This window comes from Peromyscus californicus, unplaced genomic scaffold, assembly GCF_007827085.1.
Source record: "Peromyscus californicus insignis strain IS unplaced genomic scaffold, ASM782708v3 Scaffold_6__1_contigs__length_162567912, whole genome shotgun sequence".
In the NCBI taxonomy this organism is placed as follows: domain Eukaryota; kingdom Metazoa; phylum Chordata; class Mammalia; order Rodentia; family Cricetidae; genus Peromyscus; species Peromyscus californicus.
In genome coordinates this window covers 142,709,581-142,727,784 of record NW_026294584.1, presented here as the reverse complement: position 1 = coordinate 142,727,784, position 18,204 = coordinate 142,709,581, and the positions used below count along the sequence as shown (strand labels likewise).

At 42.2% G+C, this 18,204-nt stretch overlaps 1 protein-coding gene across 1 annotated transcript; it reads right to left on the bottom strand.

The window, feature by feature from the left end:
• Nucleotides 1-2,389: 2,389 nt before the first annotated feature.
• LOC128099249 (killer cell lectin-like receptor subfamily B member 1A) lies at nucleotides 2,390-12,011 on the bottom strand. Its single transcript, XM_052721049.1, has 6 exons — nucleotides 11,927-12,011; nucleotides 9,116-9,214; nucleotides 7,758-7,832; nucleotides 6,898-7,052; nucleotides 6,440-6,555; nucleotides 2,390-2,701 (listed from the first exon to the last, which is right to left on the bottom strand). Exons 1-6 carry the CDS (start codon nucleotides 12,009-12,011, stop codon nucleotides 2,578-2,580), a joined length of 654 nt encoding a protein of 217 aa, XP_052577009.1. The 3' UTR covers nucleotides 2,390-2,577.
• Nucleotides 12,012-18,204: the final 6,193 nt, after the last annotated feature.

Here is an 18,204-nt window from a genome sequence, read left to right as displayed (position 1 = left end):
ACCTAATTTTCCAGACTGCTAAAATTTATGCTCGTGACCATCTTGTTATGATAAAACACCATAACCAAGGTGACCCACAGAAGAAAGAGTTTACTTTGGCTGTTGGTTCTAGAGGATTAGAGAGCGTAACAGCAGGAAGAAGGCAGACAGCAGGTAGCTGGAGCAGAAAGCTGACTGCTCACATCTTGAGCAGAAAGCATGAAGCAGAGCAAATGACAAGTAAGTGAGGCTTTTACTCTCAAAGGCCACCTCCAGCGACAATCTTCCTCCAGCAAGGCTGCACTCCTAAACCTTCCCAGTCAGTGCCACCAACTGAGGACCAAGTGATGAAATATCAAAGGCTATGGAGGACATTTATCATTTAATCCACCACACCCAGGCTGGCCTTGAACTCATGATCCTCCTGGCTTAGCCTTCCCAGTGCTGTTAACATAGGCATGAGTCACCATGCCCTGCATTAAGAGCTTTTTAATAATGATTTTGCAAATGGTTTTCTGTGGCTGTTTGCAGATCTCAGACACAGAGAGTGAGGGTCACAGACTCGTGGATTACAATCCAGTGCCCCTCAGCTGTCTGGGCTTCTTTCCACAGATCACTTCTCTTAAATGTCACATCAGCATCTCTGTCCCCTTTACAGAGTGAAGAAACTGGACAAGGCATTTGTAAGAGTCACAGTGTTTGTAAAGTCCATACGGTGTGACACTAACTGTCACTGGGGGGTGTAGCTAGAGTTTTCCTGCCTGGCCCACAGTCAGGACAAATCTCTCTCACCCGCCAGTCCCACAGTTGCTCAAACCCAACCAAATAAACACAGAGACTTATATTGGTTACAAACTGTATGGCCGTGGTAGGCTTCTTGCTAACTGTTCTTACAGCTTAAATTAATCCATTTCTATTAATCTATACCTTGCCACGTGGCTTGTGGCTTACCGGTACTTTACATCTTCCTTGTCCTGATGGCGGCTGGCAGTGTCTCTCTTACTCAGCCTTCCACTTCCAAGCTCTATTCTCCTCCTTGTCCCGCCTATACTTCCTGCCTGGCCATGGGCCAATCAGTGATTTATTTATTGACCAATCAGCAACACATTTGACATACAGACCATCCCACAGCACTTCCCCTTTTCTTTTCTTAAAAAGGAAGGTTTTAACCTTTACACATCTCCAAAGTCAGCTTGATATATTTGGGAATTTGGGCATAGCTTTTCTTACTATTTCCTGCTGGAGGGGGGCTCTGTATCTTATGGGGACACAAAGAATACTTTAGGATTATGGAGTAGTCCATGAGGGTGTATCGTCTGAGCCAGTTGCCTTGAAATGGTTCTGGATGTTGGATCATCTGGGCCATGGTGTCATCGGAGACCTTTCAGGTGGTCTTGGCTGGTCAAACCTGATGTATCTTAATCTGGAACAAATCCATAGCCTCTGGCTTTCTGTGGAAACAAAAGCAGAGCCTCCTTTCCAAAGCAACATATCTTTACATCCAAATTTTGAAGTCAAGGTACCTTTAAAATATACATTTTGGCATAACTCAACAGCTTTTGTAATCAAATGTTTTTTTTCAGTTACGAATATCAAAGAGAACATAATCCAGATTCTCTGTGTGGTAGCCATCTTTACATGGCTTATTTTTTTATATTAGCTTGAGCCTATTGCTTTGAATTGCAGCCTTCTAAGCCTGAAATGGCACTGGCGCTGTGGCTGCTGGCTCTGCCCACTTCAGCTTTCCAACATGGCGGTGATACGTTTTCCGCCAGCTCTGGGAGCCATCAACTCTCAGAAATAGTGGGTCTATGCTTCTATCAAAGCAGCGTGTAGCCCAGAAACCTCTTTTTTTGTTTTGTTTTGTTTTGTACTAGCAAAGGCTAAATCCACCACACAGCTTAATGTGCCACTTGCAGAGGCCTCATTCCCGCCATACTGCAGGTCGAGCATGCACGCACGCTAGGAACCTGCCATTAGCTCAAACCGGCAGCTGCCGTTCATTTGAGAGAGACAATTAGGAAGCTGTTTTTAGCTCCGTTTTAGAATCTTTTTTTCTCAGTTTTTAGGTGGAAACTCTTGCCCCACGTTGGGTGCCATTTGTAGCTAGAGTTTTCCTGCCTGGCCCACAGTCAGGACAAATCTCTCTCACTCGCCAGTCCCACAGCCGCTCAAACCCAACCAAATAAACACAGAGACTTATATTGGTTACAAACTGTATGGCCGTGGCAGGCTTCTTGCTAACTGTTCTTACAGCTTAAATTAATCCATTTCTATTAATCTATACCTTGCCACATGGCTTGTGGCTTACCGGTACTTTACATCTTCCTTGTCCTGATGGCGACTGGCAGTGTCTCTCTTACTCAGCCTTCCACTTCCCAGCTCTATTCTCCTCCTTGTCCCGCCTATACTTCCTGCCTGGCCATGGGCCAATCAGTGATTTATTTATTGACCAATCAGCAAAACATTTGACATACAGACCATCCACAGCAGGGGGGCACGGATGTCAGCAGCCTAGACAGATTGGGTGCAGGGATCCGGTGTGGATGGTAAAGTCATGGAGATGGGATTCACAGTCAGGGGTCATCACACGTGGTTTCAGACACGTTTTAGTTCCTTTTGGCAGATCCACTTGTTGTCTGAAACACAGCTTTCAGAAACCACAGTGTCCTTTGCGAGGGAGGCACAGCTGTCTTTTGTAGCTTCACCAATGACTTGCAATCTGAGGAGGAAGAGAATAGCCACTGTTAGTGTTTAGGATTTTCTCATGATGATCCTGTCAGCCATTGCTTTCCTTTGGACTTTAAAGGAAACAGTAGAAAGTACAGTTATTAAGTATAGTAAACACAGACACGATGCTATAAACATAGAAGGTGGAGCTGATTCTAAAACCTGCTGTTTCTTCACTGGCAGAGAACCCTTCCAGCAAGAATCTTCATAATGGCGCATGAAACGGAGACGGTTTGAAAGAGATGGTGACCTCCTCATTGCGCCACTAACACATCATGTGAAGACCTTCATTTCTTTTTAGCTTCAGTTTTCTTTCATTTACAGGCTTAGGGGCTGGAGAGATGGCTCATTGGTTAAATCACTGGCTGCTCTTGTGAAGGACCTTGGTTCAGTTCCCAGCACCCACACGTTGGCTCACAGTATCTGTAACTCCAGTACCAAGGGATCTGATACCCTCTTCTGGCTTCCATGGATACCAGACATTCATGTGGTACACATACAACATGCAGGCAAACACTCCTATACATAAACCAAAAATGAATAAATCTCTAAAAATAGATTAAGAGCAGAAAAGCATAAAGTTATATGAAAGTTTATACACACACACACACACACACACACACACACACATGTATGTGGTTTAAAGAGCTAATGTTTGGGGAAGTATTAAGACAGACGTGAATGTGTGATAACAGTTACACACAGCAGGTATTCAATGAATGTATTCAACATACAGAGTGAGCTCACAGAGTCTGGATCACAGAACTGGATGCAGAGAGGGAAAGAGGCTCAGCTCATGTGATGCAGAGTCACAATTCCTTTCATTCTCCTTCCTTAGACTGAAGTGTTTGATTAACACATGGGTTTCAAACCTCCATGTTTTTCATGGCTCCCATGGCTCCCTGCTGGTGGGAACTAGAATTCAAGCACTAACATAGACGGTATCAGGGTTGGTTGTAAGGGACAGATGAGTTCTAAGTGTACTGGTGGGTCTTACAAAGAAGGTGACATATGCCAGTGGCAGGGCTCCTCAAGGGTGTCCTTCTTTGTTTTGTTCTTTGTGGAGCCCCTTGGGACTGAGAGGCAAATCTGATGCCACCCTAGTGGTCAGCATGCTGGTGCAACCATGATTTCCCTCTTTTATATCCTCCATGCTCAGGATCTTCCTTCAGCTTTCAGGATCATTTCCTCAGGGCTGATCTGTTTCAGTCAATGACTTCCTTTCAAAATTCCTTTAAGGCTTCCCAGGTCTTCTCCTACTAGATACCTGGAAAATTCTCTAACATTCCTTATTAATTCCCCAAATAATCCTGTGGGGGAAACTGTTACTCTCTCCCTTTCCGGTACCTGAATCCAGGGACAGAGTTGAAACAAAAGCAGGACTTGCTTGACTGACACTTTCGACTGAGCACAGCAGCATCCAGGCTTACCAATCGCTCTTCCCTAATCCCAGTGTCAATTTGTCCTCAGAGGAAACTGACAGATCAGCTGAGCTTAATCCGTACACTTCACATATACTTCTCTACTGAACACCAACTTCTTATGTTTAACTATTTCTATACTTAATAAATTGTCATTACATTTTAAGTAAACCTAGATATGTTTCAGCATTTTACATTTCAATGTCATGTGTTCTGAATAACAAGTACATTTTCTTGTAAGATTTGCCTAAGTTTATTCAAGCAAGATGAATAAAACGATTCTCATTATAACTCCTGAAAACCTCATTGAAAGCACTGTACAGAAATTTGGCTGAATCCTACATACTTTTACTTATGAAAAGAATGAAGAGTCTGTTCCTGCTATACAAAAAAATCAGGAATTGCACTAAAATATATAACTTAACTCCAAAGTGTCAGCTCTTTTGTAGCACTGTAATACGAATTGCTAAACGGTCTTATTAATAAAAATCCCAGAGCCAGATTGGGGTGAAAACTGAAAGATCAGAGGAATAGAACAAGCCATAGCCAACCACACCTCAAACTTCTCAGCCTCCAGAGCTACTTTCTGTATACTGATGCCTATATATTTTTCTGTGCCCCGCCATTTTACTTCCTCACTCCACCCAGCTACAGTACCTCCTCTTTCTGCCCAGCTCTATCACTTCCTGTCTGTTTGTACAGACCTCCGGACCTCTATGGTTAAATTGTGGTGGGATTAAAGGCATGTGCCACCACACCTAGCTCTGTTCCCAGTGTGGTCTTGAACTCACAGAGATCCAGATGAATCTCTGCCTTCATAATGCTAGGATTAAAGCCATGTGCTACCACTGCCTGACCTCTATGTTTAACGTAGTGGCTGGCTTTTTCCTCTGAACTCCAGGCAAGCTTTATTTGTTAAAACACAAATAAAATATCACCACAGTAGCACAGTTACCATGACAATCTCACACAATAAGAAAATGACAAGACACCAAGGAGCTAATGGCATTCTTTATGACCTGTACACACAATTATAATTTTGATAGCAAATACCCCAGGAGGTCATGTGTGGGATAGCTGTGACACTGTGAAGAGGTGACTGGGTCATGGGTGCACTGATGCCATCAAGGAATTTACCCATTGCTGAGTTCTCAGCCAAGCAAAATGAGGCCTCCTGGAAAGATATAGGTCATGGTGCAGGGCACAGCCTTTGAAAGGCAGATCTCTGCTCCCCATCCCAGCCCAGGGGAGGCCATCTCCTCTGCTTCCTGCCCACTATGAGGTGAGCAGCTTTCCTGTGCCCTTATACAACCACATTTCTGCATTGCCACAGGACTAGCATCAACAGAGCAGGCTGAAGATGGACAGGAGGCCCCTTCAACTGTGAGCCAAAATGATTTCACTTTCCTGTTTATCTGTGATATTTTGTTACAACAGCAAAAGCTGACTAAGGTCTGTTTCACCACAGCTCCTCAGATAATTGTACCTTTCACAACTCTAGCTACACTACAATGTAACCTGTGAAAATGTGATCATTTCTCTCAGCTGATCAAGCTCCCTGCTGACACTTGGTGCTTTTCATTCACACTCATTCTTCCTCTGCTGGTTGTGACCTGAGAAACTGGCCTCATGACACACTGTGGCTCATTTTCACCACAGTGTGGAAAGTACCATTTAGAAATTCTTTGGCCATCACTGGTGCATGGGCAGGCTTTTGGGAATCTGGTGCCTATGGAGTGACGCCTTGCGCAGCCTTGGTGCAGTGGGAAAGGGCTTGGACCTGCCTAGGCTCAGTGTGCCAGGCTCTGTTAACTCCCCATGAAAGACCTGATTTGGGGGATGTGGGGATGTGGGGTGGCTTGGGAGGGAAGGATGTGAGGTGGGAGGAGGGAAGAGGTTGGATCTGTGGGTGGTATGTAGAGTGAGTAGAAAATTTCTTAATAAAGAAAAAGGAAAAAAAAAAGAAATTCTTTGGAAAATATAAAAAGTTTAAGAGTGAAAAAGGAAAAGTTCTCTGTGCCTGCAGGCTCTCAGTAGATATTTAAAACTGCATTCTCTTTCCAAAGGGGAAGTCCTTTGAGGTCCACTGGAGACATATATACATAGTCCACTGTATACATACATACACACATACATGCACACACACGACCTTATAAAAGGCTGATGATACCTTTTCATACATGGAAAATAACAACTAACTTTGAAATCATACTTTTAAACTCTTCTGAACCTCTTTAATCTTTGGTATCAGTGTTAGAGCCCTGAAATGACCTGAAATGAATATTCAGGTTAGCTCCTCCAATACTCACACATCAGAACGTAAAGTAGAGCCGTTTATCCACCTCCATTTCTTGTCTGTCAATGTGTAATTTAGTCCAATCCAAAGTGAATCGACTTTTCCCTTTGCTGAGTCCTTTATGAATCTCTATAATAAAAACAGAGTAGAGGACTTAACCCTGAGTCTGTGTACTGGGGACTCATGTTCTCCCAGCCTCCTGAAACCTAGTTCAAGTGTCACCTGTGTCCAGCCTGAGTCCACAGCACAGTTAATTCTTGTTCCTTTGACAAACCTGTGTCTGGTATTTATGATTCTAGGACACTCACCTTGCATATGCAGTGATTAGATCACATGTCCAATTTGTCTCTCAGACCGTGATCTCCCATAGTGTAAAGTCTCCACTTCCTTTGCATGGAAGAGCCATTAAGTCTAGGACATTGGTGTAGCTTCAAGAACGTGCTGACATCTCTATTAAATACAACAACTTACCAGTTCTTCTTGGTCTTGAATGAGCAGCAAAGTGGCTCCATTTGAAGCACAGTCAACTAGACCTTCCATCCAAATGTTGGTATCTTGAGAAAAATATATGCATTTATCTCGGTGTGGCAGCCAGTCTTTTGGACACTTTAAGATAGCTGGACCGTCTGAAGTGAGGAGGAGACATGGAATATTTCTACCCTGTTCCTGCTGTACCACATCCAGTTACACACAGTAGTTGCTTTACTAACACACACTTTTAGTAACACATGCAGGGACAAAATTGCTGTTATGACATATTAAAGAAATAAAAATAACAAGAATTCATTTGTGTTTCTATCAATTAACTTTAGACAAAGTTAACTATTTGACACATTAGTTAAAACAAATATTCTATTAGAGTGTTTTTTTTGTTTGTTTTGTTTTTTTTTTTTTTGGTTTTTCGAGACAGGGTTTCTCTGTGTAGCTTTGCTCCTTTCCTGGAACTCACTTGGTAGCCCAGGCTGGCCTCGAACTCACAGAGATCCACCTGGCTCTGCCTACTGAGTGCTGGGATTAAAGGCGTGAGCCACCACCGCCCCGGCTAGAGTATTCTTAAAGTTAATGATCCAGTGTGCTAGCATATTGAGGCAGCATGGCCAAGTGGTTAAGATCTCAGGCTTCAAGATCACATAGCTTAAAAGAAGTTCCCAGCATTGTCAACTACCAGTCATGAGACCCTTAGCAAGACTTTATGCAGCAATTCCTTCTAACATAAGACCATGGGACTGTAGTGTCTTCATAAGTGAGTGTTTTAAACCTCGAATGATGAAAGCCCTGGTAAATAGCAAATGTCAACTGTTATTCTTGGGAAATTCAAGCTGAAAAATTACCTGTTGGTTTAGCTATGTTCTCTTGAATACACACTCTGCATTTTTCTATTGATGGTTTTTGTATCAACACTCGCACTAGTAAATAAGAAAACATGGAGAGGATTAAATCCTGAAATGAAAGGTGGAGTGGGTGTTCTCTTTCCCACCTCAGGAAATCAAGCTATTTCAACAAACCTGAAACATCTGGATAGGATAAAATATTAGCCAGCTGGACGGAGGAACCAGTTGGAGACAGATGTATAAACAAAGAAGAAAAGCACAGAACATGTGGATTCACACCACTGTTAAGGCACATACTATCTAATGTCCTTAGAGAAACCCTTAACTTACCCGCACTCATGCCTGAATTCCCATCTTCAGAATGAGAATTATCACATCCCCTCCAAGAAAGACAGCCTAATGCCATTGGAGTTTAGTAGCCAATTAATAAACTAAACACTTGAGCCTTTTGGCTTTCCGTGTTGTTGTTATTTTTTGTCTCAGTTATGACTTTATTTATCTATTTATTTATTTATTTATTTATTTATTTATTTATTTATTTATTTGGTTCTAGGTATATGTGCGTTGTTGGGGGCTTGGTGTCAGCTCAGAACACACACAGACACCAAATTCTCAACACAAAGGAGATTTATTACCCTGGAGGAAGGGGGGAGGGCTGCTTCGGTATCTGGCAAAGACAGCAGCAGGTACTTTTGCAGGAGTGGGTTTTAAGGAGAAAATGGGGAAGTCTGTGTTGGGATGAGATGATAAATCCTGGTTGGACAGGTTAGCCAGTGTAGCCAAATAATGAATTTTGATTTCTGGAACTTGATGTTTTGATAGTTGGACCTCAGTGCTCAGTTTCAGGAATGTTCCATGGCCAAAATGAGTGGACCTCAGGGGCTAGCTGAGGAATGTCATCTGACAGTTCAGTGAGAGGAAAGGGGAAAGGGAAAAGCCTGCAGGCGCCATATTTGCCCCTCATGGGCCTGTTAGAGAGCCCTTTGTGGGTAACACCTCCTAACAACTCTCAGAGAAATTCAGAAGCACAGAAATGTGAAGCTTCTGCACTGGACATGGGACACTGTCCTGTAACTACTCATGTCTTTGACCTTTCCCCAGGCTCAAGTGGACCAAACCATGCAAAGAGGCCCTGATATTTAGAGGGGAAATTCTGAAGCAAAAGTTCTTGCCTTGCCGGGCGGTGGTGGCGCACGCCTTTAATCCCAGCACTCGGGAGGCAGAGCCAGGCGGATTTCTGTGAGTTCGAGGCCAGCCTGGGCTACCAAGTGAGTTCTAGGAGAGGCGCAAAGTTACACAGAGAAACCCTGTCTCGAAAAACCAAAAAAAAAAAAAAAAAAAGTTCTTGCCTCACTTACCTAAAACACTGAGCCCAATCAGGGTCAAGACAAGAAGGATGAGCCCAGCACAAGTGAGTTTCAGAGCCAACCTATGGGAGCGTGGGCACCGACAGGCATCTGTGAAGTCAAACATCTGTTACTTGTTTAAGTCAGTTGAGGACATTGGGAATGAAAGGGAAAGGTGGTTTGGGAACAAATGAATTCAAGTAGAAGGTCAGCTGCAGATGTGAGCCCTTTTCTGCCAACTTAAAGCAGAATTCCATGAGATAAATTCTCCGTTAGGTTCAACTGTTTGCTTTGATAAAGTAGGACTGAAGAATAATGCTTATGCACATCCATGCATAAGCACAAAGGTGTACTGAGTAAATCAAGCTCGACAGATGTGAAGATGTGTTGAAAACCACGAATGCCGTCAAAACCAAATGGCATGTTCTGTTGCAGGAAGGGAGTCAAAGCATCTCTAAGGAGGACCTTCTTTTATTCAATAGATATTTTTGATGCTCCCTTTTTGTGGTAATTGTGACTTTTGGTGATAATGACATGTGAATCTATTCCTGCACACGGACCCCATACTTCACTGCTATCTACAATGATCTTCTCCAACTTGGGTCAAAGGTATAACATGCATGGAGGTGCATCTCCTGAGTCCCCAGGATATTTTCAGTATTTCAATTGTGTTATTCCCTCCTTATTGGCTGAGTTCTAAATCCTCCTAATGGATAGATGAACTGGAAATGTGGCTAATATCACACACTGTTACACATACACATACGCACACACACACACACACACACACACACACACACACACACGAACTAAACACATACTACACATTGTGGCTGTAAATTTCATGGTGTTCTTTCCTTAAATAGAATACTTTCATAATTGCTTTTTGTTGTGCTGTGTTCTGAGATCGGGTTGCCAATAGTCCAGGCTGACCTTTAACTCTCTGTGAACTGAGGATGACTTTGAGCTCCTGACTCTCCTGCCTCCACTTCTCAGGTGATGGGATTCTAGGTGTGCACCACCCACAACTGCTCAGCATTTACAGAATAAGAGACTACCTAGTACTCCATCCTAAATGGGACATCTGCATCCCATCCCATCCCCAACCAAAGCTCAGGCATCGCCACAGAAGAGGGGCAGAATGACTATAAATTAGAAGTTGTAGTTGCAAGTTTTCTTTGGTCCTGCCTGGCCACACAATCCTGCAGTCTCAGAGGATTAATATTATTTACAAACTGTATGACCTATCACAGGCCTTGTGCTAGCTAGCTCTTATATCTTAACTTAACCCATTTCTATCACTCTATGTCTTGCCACGTGTTCCATGGCTTTACCAGTCTGCTGACATCTTGCTGCTCCTTTCATGGCAGGGGAGTGTCTCCAGACCCTGTCTTTCTCTTTCTGGTCTCTCTCCTTTCCCACCTGCCTCTAAGCTGCCTTGCCATAGGCCAAAACAGCTTATTTATTAACCAATGGGAACAATACATATTCACAGCATACAGAAAGATATCCCACAGCAAGAAGTGGCAGATAACTACAAGGAAACACTGTCTTCTGGACATAACAGGACAGTTACACATATGATCTTACACCATTTGTGACAGCCTACACAAGACCTTCAAAAGCTCAAGTCAGACAAAAATTGTGAGGGGACTCGGACATGAGTCCCACCACCATCTGGGGAGCTATTGACAGCTGATGGCTGCTAGGAGTGGGAGAGTCAGTTTTCTTCAAGGATACAGTCCCTGAGAGGCCACCTATGCTCCCGGACATGCCCTACACCCATGTACACACTGGCCTCGCTGACTGGACTCAGTGGGAAGACAAACCCAAACCTTAAGCTGTCTAAGTCCCTTCTTCCACTTTTACAGGTATAAACAGGGAAAACAGAGACTTTCTTGTGCCTATCACAGATAACTGGCTCCGTCAAATCCTCCCTCTAGTTATCAAAAGACCCACTTTCCCCAGACCCTTTGCAAAGGTTATAATGAAGCTTATTTTGTGACTCTAAGACTTTTTCTGATTAAAAAAAAATCTGTTAATTTAAAAGGTTCTGACAAGCATCCTTAAAAAGTTGTGGTTCACATTTTATCTTTGCTTTTTGGTTTTTTGAGACAGGGTTTCTCTGTATAACAGCCCTGGCTGTCCAGGAACTCACTTTGTAGACCAGGCTTGTCTCAAACTCACAGAGATCAAACTGCCTCTGCCTCCCATGGTTCACATTCATTCTTGACACAATATAGAAAGATTAAATCTAAAGCATTGCAGTATTACAAAAGAAAGCTCAGTTACATCACAGAATCTCATACTATACCATGACCGTTTTAGACTTATTTTCTGTCTCCATGTCTATCTCTTTTCATCCATCCCTAAGTCATGGTACACTTAATTTGTGGCACATATCAGTCTTCCACATTTCTGTCACTGTGATTTTAAGTCTTCTGAGAGACAGAGTGCTAATTCCACCTGTGCTCAGTGCTAGGATGCTGTGGTGCTGAGGCTTAGTGTTTGTGTTTTGCAGAGAAGTTTGGACCAGGCAAGATGCTGCATAGCAAGTCTCTCTGCTAGAAGCATCCCTTTCCTTACAGATGTAAAGTAACCTTTTTTCAGGGTCTTGTGACTAAGGCTGAAAAGAATGGCTGCCCAAGTTTCACACTGACTGACTAAAAGTTGAATGTATGAGCCTTTAATCTCTAAAGTTGTGACCGTTTACCCTCTTCAGCACGGACAGCTGTTCATCTTCATAGCAATCACAAAACTGTAAGAAGAAATCATAACTCTGGAAGATATTCTAATGCCAAATGGAGAAATAAAGCCACTGACCTGGGGGAAGAGATGGCGGTGATGCACGCTGAAACCCTGGATTCCTGGATGCCTTTAAATTGAGGTAGACCCTTGATGTGTCCATTGTAAATGAGGGACGTGACACTGAACTTGTGGACAGGACAAACTCCAAGGTCTGTGAGGTGAAATGAGCAAAAAAAGGAAGTCTGCTGCGAACGCTGGGCTGTGTTTCCACACCCACCCACACTTGTCTCTGAGGGTTTCTCCGAAGTTACTGACCTTGATGTCTGTCCTGCTCACATAGCTTACACGCTATTGTCTTTTTTCTCTTTTATTCTTCTTTCATACAATACATCCTAACTGCAGTCTTTCCTCCCTTCTCTACTCCTAGTCCTCCCCTCCTCCCCTCTCCCCCAGACACACTACTCTTCCATTCCCTTCAGAAAAGAGCAGGCCTCTCAGGGATATCAGTGAACACAGGATAACAAAATGCAGTCAAACTAGGCACAGACCCTCATATCAAGGCTTGACAAGGTAACCCAGTAGGAGGAAAAGGGTCCCAGGAGCAGGCAAAAGAGTCTGAGACACCCCAACTCCCACTGTTAGGAGTCTAACAAAAACTCTAAGATAAACAACCACAGCATGTATGCAGATGGCCTACTGAAGACCCATGCAGGCTCCATGGTTGCTGCTTAAGTCTCTGTGAGCCCCTGTGAGCCCTGCTTAGTTGATTCTGTGGGTTGTGTTCTCCTGGTCTCCTCTACCCCTCTGGCTCCTGCAGTCCTTCCTCCCCATACTGTGGGGTTCCCAGAACTCCACCTAATGTTTGGCTGTGGATCTCTGTATCTGCTCCCATCACATACTATTATCTTAAGAAGTTGTAACATGTTGTCTCCTTTTCTTAATAAAACTCAAGAGAGGGCACTTCTTGTTCTGATTCCTCTAACCATCTGTTTTGAGTCATTCTCTCAAGGTGACGATCAGTGTAAGTGAAGTGTAACATTTTTCTTCAATTCAAATTTAAGTGACCATTTCCCCCAAATTATCAGCAATTAAAATATACAATATATTACGCTGTGTTATAAAAATACATATTGACATGTGAAAGTTCATGGTCATAGTTGACATGAATTGAAGCTCTAAAATCCTCTGGAAACATCCACACCGTGAAGGGGACTGTGAAGTGTGGAAATGAGAACAAGAATGTGGGAAAAGCTCATGATGGACACAACAGGAAGAGCAGTGAGGAGGGAGCTGCATGCACTGCTCAGCCTTGTCCTGCAGGTCCATGTGGATGTTACATCATTCACCAGTTAACAGACTTCATCTCAGAGCTACAGAGTGGAGGACACAGGTGTACGGGATGTGCTAACTCCTCCAAGGATTTCCAGACCTAGAGCCTTAGAGCAGAACTACAAATGCCAAGTCAGATGTTCCCATATCACAAGGGAAGAAGAAGAAAAGCAAGAATTCCTAAAGTCACCTTCTGTGTCACAGTGGACTTGTACCAGGCCCTCATAATTACGTGACAGTGACAACAGTCTGCTGGCTGTGAGTTTCAGGAGACAGGAGGTGTGTACACAGTGTATGGGGCTCACACTCACTCCCCAAGACCATCGATGATTACAAAGTGAGGGAAGCATGTGTGAGGGTCTCAGCACACTTGAGACTCGTGAAACCTTCTCAGCTGTCACTCTTTGGTGACAGTCATTTCACTCAGTGCCAGACATGAGATTCTGCCTCATACGCCATCTGTTTATTTTTGTAGCACCGGGAATTGAACTTAGGGCCTCATGAATCTGAGGCAAGCACTCTATCACTGAACTGTGTTTCTGGCCCTATGTTTTGTGCTTGCCTAAGCTGAAGATTTTAGCAATTAGACAAGATTTTTCCAGAGTTTCCCCTCTGGAGTCATCATTTTTTACAATCAAATATAGAGAATTTAATGAAAATATTCTCAAGTTTCAGTACATAAAAATTTCAGCGTATATAAGGGTCTCAGGCCTCACCTGAATGCTTATGAATGATGCTTGTTCCTGCCTCTTTTCCCCTTCCCTTGCCAAGACACTGACAGCTTTAGGAGGGGAATATATTTAGGTGTTTATAACCACCTAATAACCTGGTAACCAGTGAACCTGTGGGGATGTATTAGATAGATCAATAAGGAGAAATCTGATACTCTTAGCAGAATATTCAAACAATGCTTTGTGAACACTGTTGTTTAACTAAGTTCTGAAGCTACCTGTGGCTACCAGGAATTCACAATGGCCCTGTGAAAAGTAACAGATCTGAGGTGAGATGTTTTCTTTAACAGATACTGGCAAAAGTGTGAAGTGACCAGAAGTGAGAAGAGCTTCATGTGTCTGTAGGCAGCACGCAGTGTGCAGCAAACTGGGATCATTTTGCCTGATACAGAATCTGGAACAACATCATAATCATTTACACAGCATAATCATTTACACAGCAAAAATTCTTATAATCATTATTGTATGTATAGAAATAAACCCTATGAGAATTCATACTTGGAGAATATATCTATGTGTGCTAATAAAGCCACATGATCACATAATTGTCAAAATGATATTTTTACTGTGAAATCTATCAGATTTCAGGATTATCTTGGTTGTGTCACAATAAAATATATGGATAGATGTAGGTGGAGGTTTTATTGGGACCACCGGCTCACAAAAAAAAAGAAAAGAAAAAGAAAAAAGGAAAAAGGCTGGAGAGATGACTCAGCTATTAAGAGCTCTTCCAGAGGTCCTGACTTCAATTCCCAGCAACCACATGGTGGCTCACAACCATCTGTAATGAGATCTGGAGCCCTCCTCAGGCAGAACACTGTGTACATAAGAAATAAATAAAAAACAAAATAAAAAAACAATGCACAGAGACTTAATAATAATTATACATTGGCCAATAGCTCAGGCTTGTTACTAGATGGCTCTTACATTTTAAATTAATCCATATTTCTTATCTAATCTCAACACGTGGCAATACCTTTTTTCAATACAGAACATCCATCTTGCTTCTCTCTGCATCTGCTTGTGACTCCTCTGACTCTGCCCTTCTTCTTCCCAGTGTCCTTAGTTTGGTTTTCCTGCCTCACCTTATCCTGCCCAGATATTGGATAGTCAGGTTCTTTATTAAGCAAATCACAATGTAATTTACACAATGTATAGAAGGATTATACCACAGCAGATAAAGAGTGTGTGTTTGTGTGTGAGAAGGAGATTACAGTGGGATATTAAACACACACAATATGATATTAAATATAAATAAATCAAATGGTGAATGAGTGGGGTCTGGAGATATGGCTGGGTGGCTAAGGGTGCTTACTGCTCTTGTGGAGGGCCCATGTTCAGTTCCTACACCTACATCAGGTTGCTGTGGGGTAATCCTTCTGTACACTGTGAATAGGCATTACTCTCATTGGTTAATAAAAAACTGACAGGTTGGTATCCAGGCAGGAAATATAGGCAGGACAGCCAGACACAGAAGACTTTGGCAAGAAGGGCAGAATCAGAAGAGTCACCAGGAGATGCAGAGGGAGCGAGATATGCTGGAGGACAGGTAAAGCCATGTGGCAGCACATAGATGAATAGAAATGGGTTAATTTATGTTGTAAGAGCTAGTTAGCTATTGGCCAAGCATTTATAATTAATATTAAGCCTCCGTGTTGGTTATTTGGAAACTGGCAGGTGGGAAAGAAAAGTCTGCCAACATCTGGTGGTTCAGTACTGCCTGTCACTTCAGCTCCAGAGGATTCAGTGCCCTCATCTGGCCACACCAGGAAGCTGTACACACACACACACACACACACACACACAAATAAATAAATATATATGATTAATGATTATAAGTAATCCTGGGTTTTAGAGTGTGGCAATACAAAAGTCATATTGAGAATTTGAGGATCTCAATAAGAAATAAAGGCAAGCTTTTTTCCCCAGGCAGGGTTTCTCTGTGTATCCCTGGCTGTCCTAAAACTCACTCTTTAGACAAAGCTGGCCTCAAACTCAGAGATCCACCTGCCTCTGCTTCCTAAATGAGGAGATTAAAGGCCTGTGCCACCACTGCCTGGAATAAAGACACGTCTTTAACCAAAAGCTGTTTTGATATTGAACTCAGGTTAATTAAGGGAGTTGGGACATGTAGAAAATAGAACAAAAAATACTATAAATAGCAATAATCTTGAATGAAGCAAAACAGGAAAACAAGACTAATAAAATGTTATTTTATGCATCAATGTGAAAATACGAAACAGAAAGTGGTAATTATGAGGTGGGAGCATTCACTTCACACTAGAAAACACATGTAAAATGGCAAATGCACGTAAAACAGCCCACCAACTGGAAACGCACCTCGCTCCACGTGGGTCAGCACTGTAAAGACTGTACACCTCTGTGGGAAGCCTGAAGACTGACTGAAAACGCGAGGCACCAGCCCACTTTCTTCCTTTCTTTTTTAATACTATTAAATTTTTATTAATCCTCTCCTGTAAAGAAAAATGCCAAAAAGGTCTAAATATATTTTGGAAATCAAAAGGCTATTGAAATAAAAAGGAGCATTGTGACTCAGAGAACCTGTGGAGAATATGTCTGTTTGTAAAATAATCTTTTTAGAAATCTGACAAATGAACTGCAATAGATCTGCATGAGAGTTTAAGAATATTTTGTTGAATTTTTTTCTTGCTTTCACAGATGATTTTCTGAGCTCCATTTGCTTGTTTCTATGAAACAAAGCAAACATTTCAAACATATCTTCTTTTTTATGTAAAACCCAGAGACTCCAGACAAGTTATTTTATGTAATGTACAAAATCATTTTCAAATTGCTGGCATTCTTTCAAGATGCCTACTAGCTTCTATGGTAAAAACAGGTACTATTTTTTTAATATTAAACAGACTTAGTTCTATGTTATAATTTAGACATCCAGTCTCCTAAATTGTAAAGATACAATGATCTAACTTACTAGGTCTTCATGAGCGTTTCTAATACATATACATATATATATATATATATATATATATATATATAATTGTTACACACATATGTACATAGTTTATTAGACAGTAATTTAATCTCATCTATTTCTTTTTCTTTATTCTTCTCTCATGCAATGCATCCCGACACAGCCTCCCCTCCCTGTCCTCTTCACAGCTACCCCCTCTCTGCTCCCCCAGATCTGATGCTCCTCCCTTTCCCACTAGAAAAGAGCAGACCTCCCAGAGACATCAACCAAACATGGCATAACAAGATGCAAGAAGACTAGGCACAAAACCTAGTTGACTGGATGAGGCAACCCTGTAGGAGGAAAAGGGTCCATATGGACACCTGATTTTTTATAAAGAAACCAGAAATACACAATGGAAAAAAAGAAAGCATCTTCAACAAATGGTGCTGGTCTAACTGGATGTCTGTCTGCATGTGGAAGAATGCAAATAGATCCATATTTATCATCTTGCACAAAACTCAAGTCCAACTGGATCAAAGACCTCAACATAAAACCAGATACACTGAACCTAATAGAAAGCAAAGTGAGGAATAACCTTGAATACACTGGCACAGAAGACAATTTTCTAAACAGAACATCAATTGCACAGGCATTAAGATTGGCAGTTAATAAAAGGGACCTCATGAAACTGAAAAGCTTCTATAAGGCAAAGGACACTGTGGATAGAATGGTAGGCTCCAGAATGGGAAAAGATTTTCACCAACTCCACATCCAACAGAGAGCTAATATCCAAAATATATAAAGAACCCAAGAAACTGAACATCACAAACCAAATAACCCTATTAAAAATGGGGTACATGCCAGACGGTCATGGTGCATGCCTTTAATCTCAGTCCTCCAGAGGCAGAGACAGGCAGAACTCTGTGAGTCTGAGGCCATGCTGGTCTACAGAGCAAGTTCCAGGACAGCCAGGGCTACACAAACCCTATCTTAAAAACCCAAAACTAAAAAGGTGGAGGGAAGGGGGAGTATAGACCTAAACAGAGAATTCTCATTAGAGGAATCTCAAATGGCTGAGAATCACTTAAAGAAATGTTCGGCATCTTTAGCAATTCCATTTTGTACCTGTCAGAATGGCTAAGATCAGTAATACAAAGGACAGCTCATGCTGGCAAGGCTGTGAAGCAAGGGGAACATTCCTCTGTTGCTGGTGGTAGTGCAAACTCATATAGCCACTATGGAAATCAATATGCCGATTCCTCAGAAAATTGGGAATTGATTTACCTCAAGACCCAGCTATACCACTCTTGGATATATACTCAAAAGATGCTCTATCCTACCACAAGGACACTTAAGTGCTC